This window comes from Salvelinus fontinalis, chromosome 9 (assembly GCF_029448725.1).
Source record: "Salvelinus fontinalis isolate EN_2023a chromosome 9, ASM2944872v1, whole genome shotgun sequence".
NCBI lineage: Eukaryota > Metazoa > Chordata > Actinopteri > Salmoniformes > Salmonidae > Salvelinus > Salvelinus fontinalis.
This window is the reverse complement of record NC_074673.1, coordinates 5,413,095-5,423,429: the sequence shown is the minus strand read 5'-3', so window position 1 is coordinate 5,423,429 and position 10,335 is coordinate 5,413,095. Positions and strand designations below refer to the sequence as shown.

At 60.6% G+C, this 10,335-nt stretch overlaps 1 protein-coding gene across 1 annotated transcript; it reads right to left on the bottom strand.

Moving 5' to 3' along the window:
* Nucleotides 1–2,747: 2,747 nt before the first annotated feature.
* On the bottom strand, nucleotides 2,748–10,064 carry LOC129862939 (basic proline-rich protein-like). The gene is made up of 11 exons (XM_055935042.1): nucleotides 10,001–10,064; nucleotides 9,502–9,899; nucleotides 9,215–9,371; nucleotides 8,950–9,084; nucleotides 8,439–8,819; nucleotides 6,893–7,066; nucleotides 4,350–4,484; nucleotides 3,981–4,301; nucleotides 3,675–3,809; nucleotides 3,042–3,156; nucleotides 2,748–2,952 (listed from the first exon to the last, which is right to left on the bottom strand). The coding sequence occupies exons 1-11, from the start codon at nucleotides 10,062–10,064 to the stop codon at nucleotides 2,748–2,750; spliced, it is 2,220 nt and encodes a 739-aa protein (XP_055791017.1).
* Nucleotides 10,065–10,335: the final 271 nt, after the last annotated feature.

The window sequence follows — 10,335 nt, the reverse complement described above, 5'->3', positions numbered from 1 at the left end:
CCAAAACCGCCATAAAAAAGCCATACTACGGTTTGCAACTGCACATAGGGACAAAGATCGTACTTTTTGGAGAAATGTCCTCTGGTCTGATGAAACAAAAATAGAACTGTTTGGCCATAATGACCATTGTTATTTTTGGAGGAAAAAGGGGGATGTTCGCAAGCCGAAAAACACCATCCCAACCGTGAAGCACGGGGTTGGCAGCATCATGTTGTGAGGGTGCTTTGTTGCAGGAGGGACTGGTGCACTTCACAAAATAGATGGCATTATGATGGAGGAAAATTATGTGGATATATTGAAAGAACATCTCAAGACATCAGTCAGGAAGTTAAAGCTTGGTCGCAAATGGGTCTTCCAAATGAACAATGACCCCAAGCATACAACAAAGTCAAGGTATTGGAGTGGCCATCACAAAGCTCTGACCTCAATCCTATAGAAAATTTGTGGGCAGAACTGAAAAAGCGTATGCGAGCAAGTAGGACTACAAACCTGACGCGAAAATTCACCCAACTTATTGTGGGAAGCTTGTGGAAGTCTACCCGAAACATTTGACCCAAGTTAAACAATTTAAAGGCAATGCAACCAAATACTAATTGAATGTATGTCAACAACGACCTCCTGGGGGTCTTCAGTAAGGCATGTTCTTCATGTCAGACAGGTCCTTCAGCGCCTCCTGGAGAACCAACTGTTCCTGAAAGGCCGAGAAGTGTGAGTTCCACCGCTCAACAATCACCTTTCTGGGATATGTCATTGCTGAGGGCAATGTTCAGATGGATCCTGGAAAGGTGAAAATAGTGGTGGATTGGCCTCAACCTACGTCCAGGGTGCAGTTGCAACGATTTCTTGGTTTTGCAAACTTCTACCGCCGTTTCATTCAGGACTACAGCACCCTGGCGGCCACCCTCTCGGCACTGACCCAAGGTACCGTTCAAGTGGTCTGCAGTTGTCGACAAAGCCTTTGTGGACCTGAAGCGTCGGTTGACAACAGCACCCATCCTCATCCATCCGGACCCCTCGCGTCAATTTGTGGTGGAAGTGGATGCTTCGGATGTTGGAGTGCGGGCCATCCTGTCCCAGCGATCTGCCCAAGACCAGAAGCTTCATCCCTGTGCCTTACTGTCCCATCGTCTCAATCCTGCTGAAAGGAACTACGATGTTGGCAACCGAGAACTCCTGGCGGTGAAGATGGCGTTGGAAGAGTAGAGGCACTGGCTGGAAGGAGCAGAACAGCCATTCCTGGTCTGGACCGACCATAAAAACCTGGAATATCTCCGTACAGCCAAGGACCTCAACTCCAGGCAGGCCCGGTGGGCCCTCCTGTTCACCAGATTTAACATCACCATTTCCTACCGCCCTAGGTCAAAGAATGTAAAACCTGACGCCCTCTCCCACCTATACAGTTCCTCTGCCACACCCTTGACTTCTGAAACCATTCTCCCTACCTTATTCTCCCTACCCTATGCCTTGCTGCCACTGTGGATTGGGGTATTGAGAACCTGGTCCGCGAGGCGCAACGCTCCGAGCCTGGACCTGAAGGGGACCTGACTAACTGGCTGTTTGTCCCTAATCCAGTCCAGTCCTGGAATGGGCTCATTCCTCCAGGCTGACCTGTCATCCAGGGTCCCGTCATACACCTTCGACAACGTTTCTGGTGGCCCACAATGGTCCCTGATGTCTCTGCCTTTGTCACTGCATGCACTGTGTGTGCTCAAAACAAGTTTCCATGGCAAGCTCCTTCTGGCCTCCTGCAGCCACTACCGGTCCCTCATCGTCCTTGGTCTCATATATCTCTGGACTTTGTCACTGGCCTCCCTCCATCTGATGGCAACACTGTCATTCTGACGGTAGACGACCGGTTCTCCAAGGCCCCCAATTTCATCCCTCTCCCCAAACTACCTTCTGCCAAGGAGACGACCCAGCTTATGGTGCAGCATGTCTTCCGGAGACCAGCCACATTAAGGTGCCTGGTCTCAACCAACCCCACTACCTGGAGCCGTCAACTGGTCTGGGTTGAGTATGTCCGGAACACCCTTCCCAGTTTTGCCACGGGACTCTCCCTTTTCGAATGTTCCATGGGGTATCAGCCTCCACTCTTCCCTGAACATGAGCAGGAGGTCAGCGTTCCCTCGGCCCAGATGTTTGTCCGCCGCTGTCGACGTCCCTGGAGAAGAGCCAGGGCGGCTATCCTCACGACCAACTCCAGGTAACGTTGACAAGCGGACCGTCGCCGGACCCCAGCTCCCAGCTACCGCATTGGGCAGAGGGCATGGCTTTCCACTCGGGATCTGCCCCTTCGAGTAGAGTCCCGCAAGCTGTCTACCCGGCTCATAGGTCCTTTTCCCATCTCCAGAGTCCTGAATTCCACTGCTGTCCGTCTTGTGTTACCCCATACCCTCCGTATTCACCCGACCTTCCATGTGTCTAAGATTAATCACGAGTAGGAAAATACACCAGTGGTGAATGATTACATGCCAAATACAGCAAACCCAATCTGACTGGCCCTGGTTGAATCACGAGTAGGAAAATACACCACTGTGCATTATTTGTTTGCATTTCAGACATGGAGAAGTCTTTCTTAAAACAGATTTCATCATACAACTGATAGCATGAGGGAAAAAATAAGTATTTTCTAAAAGATTCAGCCAATTGTGGCTTAGAACAATCAACCACAGCATCTTTGTAGATTCTAAGCCTTCCAAAAAAAGTGAAAATTACAGCAACACCCACAGACCACTGTCTCTGGTTTCTCAAAGGCAGGAAGCATGGAGCCCCAGTTCTTTGGCAGGGCTGGATGAGGGGAGCGGAGCGGTGCAGCTGTGCAGAGTGTGTTTGAGTGTTTTAAGAAGAGGGGAGGTTGGGGCCGAAGGGGAGGCTGGTGCCGTGGGGGGGAGTCTGTAGCCGTGAGGGGGAGGCTGGTGCCGTGAGGGGGAGGCTGGGACCGTGGGGGGGAGTCTGGGACCGCGAGGAGGAGGGTGGGGCCCGTGAGGGGGAGGCTGGAACCGCGAGGAGGAGGGTGGGGCCCGTGAGGGGGAGGCTGGGACCGCGAGGAGGAGGGTGGGGCCCGTGAGGGGGAGGCTGTGGCAGTGAGGGGGAGGCTGGAGCCGCGAGGGGGAGGCTGGGGCCGCGAGGAGGAGGATGGGGCCCGTGAGGGGGAGGCTGGGACCGCGAGGAGGAGGGTGGGGCCCGTGAGGGGGAGGCTGGAACCGCGAGGAGGAGGGTGGGGCCCGTGAGGGGGAGGCTGGGACCGCGAGGAGGAGGGTGGGGCCCGTGAGGGGGAGGCTGGGGCCCGTGAGGGGGAGGCTGTGGCAGTGAGGGGGAGGCTGGTGCCGTGAGGAGGAGGGTGGGGCCCGTGAGGGGGAGGCTGGGACCGCGAGGAGGAGGGTGGGGCCCGTGAGGGGGAGGCTGGGGCCGCGAGGAGGAGGGTGGGGCCCGTAAGGGGGAGGCTGGGACCGCGAGGAGGAGGGTGGGGCCCGTGAGGGGGAGGCTGTGGCAGTGGGGGGAGGCTGGTGCCGTGAGGAGGAGGGTGGGGCCCGTGAGGGGGAGGCTGGGACCGCGAGGAGGAGGGTGGGGCCCGTGAGGGGGAGGCTGGGGCCGCGAGGAGGAGGGTGGGGCCCGTAAGGGGGAGGCTGGGACCGTGAGGAGGAGGGTGGGGCCCGTGAGGGGGAGGCTGGGACCGTGAGGGGGAGGCTGGGGCCCGTGAGGGGGAGGCTGTGGCAGTGGGGGGAGGCTGGTGCCGTGAGGAGGAGGGTGGGGCCCGTGAGGGGGAGGCTGGGACCGCGAGGAGGAGGCTGGGGCCCGTGAGGGGGAAGCTGGGGCCCGTGAGGGGGAGGCTGTGGCAGTGAGGGGGAGGCTGGTGCCGTGAGGAGGAGGGTGGGGCCCGTGAGGGGGAGGCTGGGACCGCGAGGAGGAGGGTGGGGCCCGTGAGGGGGAGGCTGGGGCCGCGAGGAGGAGGGTGGGGCCCGTAAGGGGGAGGCTGGGACCGCGAGGAGGAGGGTGGGGCCCGTGAGGGGGAGGCTGGGACCGCAAGGGGGAGGGTGGGGCCCGTGAGGGGGAGGCTAGGACCGCGAGGAGGAAGGTGGGGCCCGTGAGGGGGAGGCTGTGGCCGTGAGGGGGAGGCTGGGGCCCGTGAGGGGGAGGCTGGGGCCCGTGAGGGGGAGGCTGTGGCCGTAAGGGGGAGGCTGGGGCCGCGAGGAGGAGGATGGGGCCCGTGAGGGGAAGGCTGGGACCGCGAGGAGGAGAGTGGGGCTCGTGAGGGGGAGGCTGGGGCCGCGAGGAGGAGGGTGGGGCCCGTAAGGGGGAGTCTGGGACCGCGAGGAGGAGGGTGGGGCCCGTGAGGGGGAGGCTGGGACCGTGAGGGGGAGGCTGGGGCCCGTGAGGGGGAGGCTGTGGCAGTGGGGGGAGGCTGGTGCCGTGAGGAGGAGGGTGGGGCCCGTGAGGGTGAGGCTGGGACCGCGAGGAGGAGGCTGGGGCCCGTGAGGGGGAGGCTGGGGCCCGTGAGGGGGAGGCTGTGGCAGTGAGGGGGAGGCTGGTGCCGTGAGGAGGAGGGTGGGGCCCGTGAGGGGGAGGCTGGGACCGCGAGGAGGAGGGTGGGGCCCGTGAGGGGGAGGCTGGGGCCGCGAGGAGGAGGGTGGGGCCCGTAAGGGGGAGGCTGGGACCGCGAGGAGGAGGGTGGGGCCCGTGAGGGTGAGGCTGGGACCGCAAGGGGTACCGCTCAGGAAGGAGACGCGTTCTGTGTCCTAGAGATGAACGTACTTTGGTGCGAAAAGTGCAAATCAATCCCAGAACAACAGCAAAGGACTTTGTGAAGATGCTGGAGGAAAGAGGCACAAAAGTATCTATATCCACAGTAAAATGAGTCCTATATCGACATAACCTGAAAAGCCGCTCAGCAAGGAAGCCACTGCTCCAAAACCGCCATAAAAAAGCCATACTACGGTTTGCAACTGCACATAGGGACAAAGATCGTACTTTTTGGAGAAATGTCCTCTGGTCTGATGAAACAAAAATAGAACTGTTTGGCCATAATGACCATTGTTATTTTTGGAGGAAAAAGGGGGATGTTCGCAAGCCGAAAAACACCATCCCAACCGTGAAGCACGGGGTTGGCAGCATCATGTTGTGAGGGTGCTTTGTTGCAGGAGGGACTGGTGCACTTCACAAAATAGATGGCATTATGATGGAGGAAAATTATGTGGATATATTGAAAGAACATCTCAAGACATCAGTCAGGAAGTTAAAGCTTGGTCGCAAATGGGTCTTCCAAATGAACAATGACCCCAAGCATACAACAAAGTCAAGGTATTGGAGTGGCCATCACAAAGCTCTGACCTCAATCCTATAGAAAATTTGTGGGCAGAACTGAAAAAGCGTATGCGAGCAAGTAGGACTACAAACCTGACGCGAAAATTCACCCAACTTATTGTGGGAAGCTTGTGGAAGTCTACCCGAAACATTTGACCCAAGTTAAACAATTTAAAGGCAATGCAACCAAATACTAATTGAATGTATGTCAACAACGACCTCCTGGGGGTCTTCAGTAAGGCATGTTCTTCATGTCAGACAGGTCCTTCAGCGCCTCCTGGAGAACCAACTGTTCCTGAAAGGCCGAGAAGTGTGAGTTCCACCGCTCAACAATCACCTTTCTGGGATATGTCATTGCTGAGGGCAATGTTCAGATGGATCCTGGAAAGGTGAAAATAGTGGTGGATTGGCCTCAACCTACGTCCAGGGTGCAGTTGCAACGATTTCTTGGTTTTGCAAACTTCTACCGCCGTTTCATTCAGGACTACAGCACCCTGGCGGCCACCCTCTCGGCACTGACCCAAGGTACCGTTCAAGTGGTCTGCAGTTGTCGACAAAGCCTTTGTGGACCTGAAGCGTCGGTTGACAACAGCACCCATCCTCATCCATCCGGACCCCTCGCGTCAATTTGTGGTGGAAGTGGATGCTTCGGATGTTGGAGTGCGGGCCATCCTGTCCCAGCGATCTGCCCAAGACCAGAAGCTTCATCCCTGTGCCTTACTGTCCCATCGTCTCAATCCTGCTGAAAGGAACTACGATGTTGGCAACCGAGAACTCCTGGCGGTGAAGATGGCGTTGGAAGAGTAGAGGCACTGGCTGGAAGGAGCAGAACAGCCATTCCTGGTCTGGACCGACCATAAAAACCTGGAATATCTCCGTACAGCCAAGGACCTCAACTCCAGGCAGGCCCGGTGGGCCCTCCTGTTCACCAGATTTAACATCACCATTTCCTACCGCCCTAGGTCAAAGAATGTAAAACCTGACGCCCTCTCCCACCTATACAGTTCCTCTGCCACACCCTTGACTTCTGAAACCATTCTCCCTACCTTATTCTCCCTACCCTATGCCTTGCTGCCACTGTGGATTGGGGTATTGAGAACCTGGTCCGCGAGGCGCAACGCTCCGAGCCTGGACCTGAAGGGGACCTGACTAACTGGCTGTTTGTCCCTAATCCAGTCCAGTCCTGGAATGGGCTCATTCCTCCAGGCTGACCTGTCATCCAGGGTCCCGTCATACACCTTCGACAACGTTTCTGGTGGCCCACAATGGTCCCTGATGTCTCTGCCTTTGTCACTGCATGCACTGTGTGTGCTCAAAACAAGTTTCCATGGCAAGCTCCTTCTGGCCTCCTGCAGCCACTACCGGTCCCTCATCGTCCTTGGTCTCATATATCTCTGGACTTTGTCACTGGCCTCCCTCCATCTGATGGCAACACTGTCATTCTGACGGTAGACGACCGGTTCTCCAAGGCCCCCAATTTCATCCCTCTCCCCAAACTACCTTCTGCCAAGGAGACGACCCAGCTTATGGTGCAGCATGTCTTCCGGAGACCAGCCACATTAAGGTGCCTGGTCTCAACCAACCCCACTACCTGGAGCCGTCAACTGGTCTGGGTTGAGTATGTCCGGAACACCCTTCCCAGTTTTGCCACGGGACTCTCCCTTTTCGAATGTTCCATGGGGTATCAGCCTCCACTCTTCCCTGAACATGAGCAGGAGGTCAGCGTTCCCTCGGCCCAGATGTTTGTCCGCCGCTGTCGACGTCCCTGGAGAAGAGCCAGGGCGGCTATCCTCACGACCAACTCCAGGTAACGTTGACAAGCGGACCGTCGCCGGACCCCAGCTCCCAGCTACCGCATTGGGCAGAGGGCATGGCTTTCCACTCGGGATCTGCCCCTTCGAGTAGAGTCCCGCAAGCTGTCTACCCGGCTCATAGGTCCTTTTCCCATCTCCAGAGTCCTGAATTCCACTGCTGTCCGTCTTGTGTTACCCCATACCCTCCGTATTCACCCGACCTTCCATGTGTCTAAGATTAATCACGAGTAGGAAAATACACCAGTGGTGAATGATTACATGCCAAATACAGCAAACCCAATCTGACTGGCCCTGGTTGAATCACGAGTAGGAAAATACACCACTGTGCATTATTTGTTTGCATTTCAGACATGGAGAAGTCTTTCTTAAAACAGATTTCATCATACAACTGATAGCATGAGGGAAAAAATAAGTATTTTCTAAAAGATTCAGCCAATTGTGGCTTAGAACAATCAACCACAGCATCTTTGTAGATTCTAAGCCTTCCAAAAAAAGTGAAAATTACAGCAACACCCACAGACCACTGTCTCTGGTTTCTCAAAGGCAGGAAGCATGGAGCCCCAGTTCTTTGGCAGGGCTGGATGAGGGGAGCGGAGCGGTGCAGCTGTGCAGAGGAGGAGGGTGGGGCCCGTGAGGGGGAGGCTGGGACCGCGAGGAGGAGGGTGGGGCCCGTGAGGGGGAGGCTGGGGCCGTGAGGGGGAGGCTGGAGCCGCGAGGGGGAGGCTGGGGCCGCGAGGAGGAGGATGGGGCCCGTGAGGGGGAGGCTGGGACCGCGAGGAGGAGGGTGGGGCCCGTGAGGGGGAGGCTGGAACCGCGAGGAGGAGGGTGGGGCCCGTGAGGGGGAGGCTGGGACCGCGAGGAGGAGGGTGGGGCCCGTGAGGGGGAGGCTGGGGCCCGTGAGGGGGAGGCTGTGGCAGTGAGGGGGAGGCTGGTGCCGTGAGGAGGAGGGTGGGGCCCGTGAGGGGGAGGCTGGGACCGCGAGGAGGAGGGTGGGGCCCGTGAGGGGGAGGCTGGGGCCGCGAGGAGGAGGGTGGGGCCCGTAAGGGGGAGGCTGGGACCGCGAGGAGGAGGGTGGGGCCCGTGAGGGGGAGCCTGGGACCGTGAGGGGGAGGCTGGGGCCCGTGAGGGGGAGGCTGTGGCAGTGGGGGGAGGCTGGTGCCGTGAGGAGGAGGGTGGGGCCCGTGAGGGGGAGGCTGGGACCGCGAGGAGGAGGGTGGGGCCCGTGAGGGGGAGGCTGGGGCCGCGAGGAGGAGGGTGGGGCCCGTAAGGGGGAGGCTGGGACCGCGAGGAGGAGGGTGGGGCCCGTGAGGGGGAGGCTGGGACCGTGAGGGGGAGGCTGGGGCCCGTGAGGGGGAGGCTGTGGCAGTGGGGGGAGGCTGGTGCCGTGAGGAGGAGGGTGGGGCCCGTGAGGGGGAGGCTGGGACCGCGAGGAGGAGGCTGGGGCCCGTGAGGGGGAAGCTGGGGCCCGTGAGGGGGAGGCTGTGGCAGTGAGGGGGAGGCTGGTGCCGTGAGGAGGAGGGTGGGGCCCGTGAGGGGGAGGCTGGGACCGCGAGGAGGAAGGTGGGGCCCGTGAGGGGGAGGCTGTGGCCGTGAGGGGGAGGCTGGGGCCCGTGAGGGGGAGGCTGGGGCCCGTGAGGGGGAGGCTGTGGCCGTAAGGGGGAGGCTGGGGCCGCGAGGAGGAGGATGGGGCCCGTGAGGGGAAGGCTGGGACCGCGAGGAGGAGAGTGGGGCTCGTGAGGGGGAGGCTGGGGCCGCGAGGAGGAGGGTGGGGCCCGTAAGGGGGAGGCTGGGACCGCGAGGAGGAGGGTGGGGCCCGTGAGGGGGAGGCTGGGACCGTGAGGGGGAGGCTGGGGCCCGTGAGGGGGAGGCTGTGGCAGTGGGGGGAGGCTGGTGCCGTGAGGAGGAGGGTGGGGCCCGTGAGGGGGAGGCTGGGACCGCGAGGAGGAGGCTGGGGCCCGTGAGGGGGAGGCTGGGGCCCGTGAGGGGGAGGCTGTGGCAGTGAGGGGGAGGCTGGTGCCGTGAGGAGGAGGGTGGGGCCCGTGAGGGGGAGGCTGGGACCGCGAGGAGGAGGGTGGGGCCCGTGAGGGGGAGGCTGGGGCCGCGAGGAGGAGGGTGGGGCCCGTAAGGGGGAGGCTGGGACCGCGAGGAGGAGGGTGGGGCCCGTGAGGGTGAGGCTGGGACCGCAAGGGGGAGGGTGGGGCCCGTGAAGGGGAGGCTAGGACCGCGAGGAGGAAGGTGGGGCCCGTGAGGGGGAGGCTGGGGCCCGTGAGGGGGAGGCTGTGGCCGTGAGGGGGAGGCTGGGGCCCGTGAGGGGGAGGCTGTGGCCGTAAGGGGGAGGCTGGTGCCGTGAGGAGGAGGGTGGGGCCCGTGAGGGGGAGGCTGGGACCGCGAGGAGGAGGGTGGGGCCCGTGAGGGGGAAGCTGGGGCCGCGAGGAGGAGGTTGGGGCCCTTGAGGGGGAGGCTGGGACCGCGAGGGGGAGGCTGGGGCCCGTGAGGGGGAGGCTGTGGCCGTGAGGGGGAGGCTGGTGCCGTGAGGGGGAGGCTGGGGCCCGTGAGGGGGGGTCTGTGGCCGTGAGGGGGAAGCTGGGGCCCGTGAGGGGGAGGCTGTGGCCGTGAGGGGGAGGCTGGTGCCGTGAGGGGGAGGCTGGTGCCGTGAGGGGGAGGCTGTGGCCGTGAGGGGGAGGTTGGAGCCGCGAGGGGGAGGCTGGTGCCGTGAGGGGGAGGCTGGTGCCGTGAGGGGGAGGCTGGTGCCGTGAGGTGGAGGCTGCGGCCGTGAGATGGAGGCTGGGGCCGTGAGGGAAGAGGGAAGCCTGACAGAATAAATCACAAACAGTCCCTCCCAGTCACCCCATCCACACCCGTTGCCCCCCTTTGGCCCTCCACACCCGTCGGGCCTCTCCGCCCCTCCACACCCATCGCCCCTTCCACCCCTCCGCCCCTCTGACCCATGGCAGTCCGTCTGGCTCTCTCTCTCCCCCTTTCCCTGCCTCCATCCTTCCCTCCCTGGGGATCATCTCTTTAAAATACGGTCACGCTTAACAGCTGCTTTGTGGTTGTTCCTGTGGTCGGAAGGAATGAGGCCAGATTCAGTAGTAGAGAGTTTCCATTTGAAACACTTCTATCCTCTAGAGAACAGAATGTGAAAGCCTGTATTATTAGCATACCATATGTTTATTCCCAAGAATCCCTGCAACAGTTTCAATTCTGTCCATCAGTGTCC

What these genes read in the sequence shown, in the direction of transcription:
- LOC129862939 (XM_055935042.1), bottom strand. Translation starts at nt 10,064, where the DNA reads ATGGGTCAGAGGGGCGGAGGGGTGGAAGGGGCGATGGGTGTGGAGGGG. An exon ending in GCCCCACCCTCCTCCTCGCG is followed by an intron (nt 9,372 to 9,501) that starts GTCCCAGCCTCC and finishes CACGGGCCCCAG; the next exon opens with CCTCCCCCTCACGGGCCCCA. An exon ending in GCCCCAGCCTCCCCCTCACG is followed by an intron (nt 8,820 to 8,949) that starts GTCCCAGCCTCC and finishes TCGCGGTCCCAG; the next exon opens with CCTTCCCCTCACGGGCCCCA.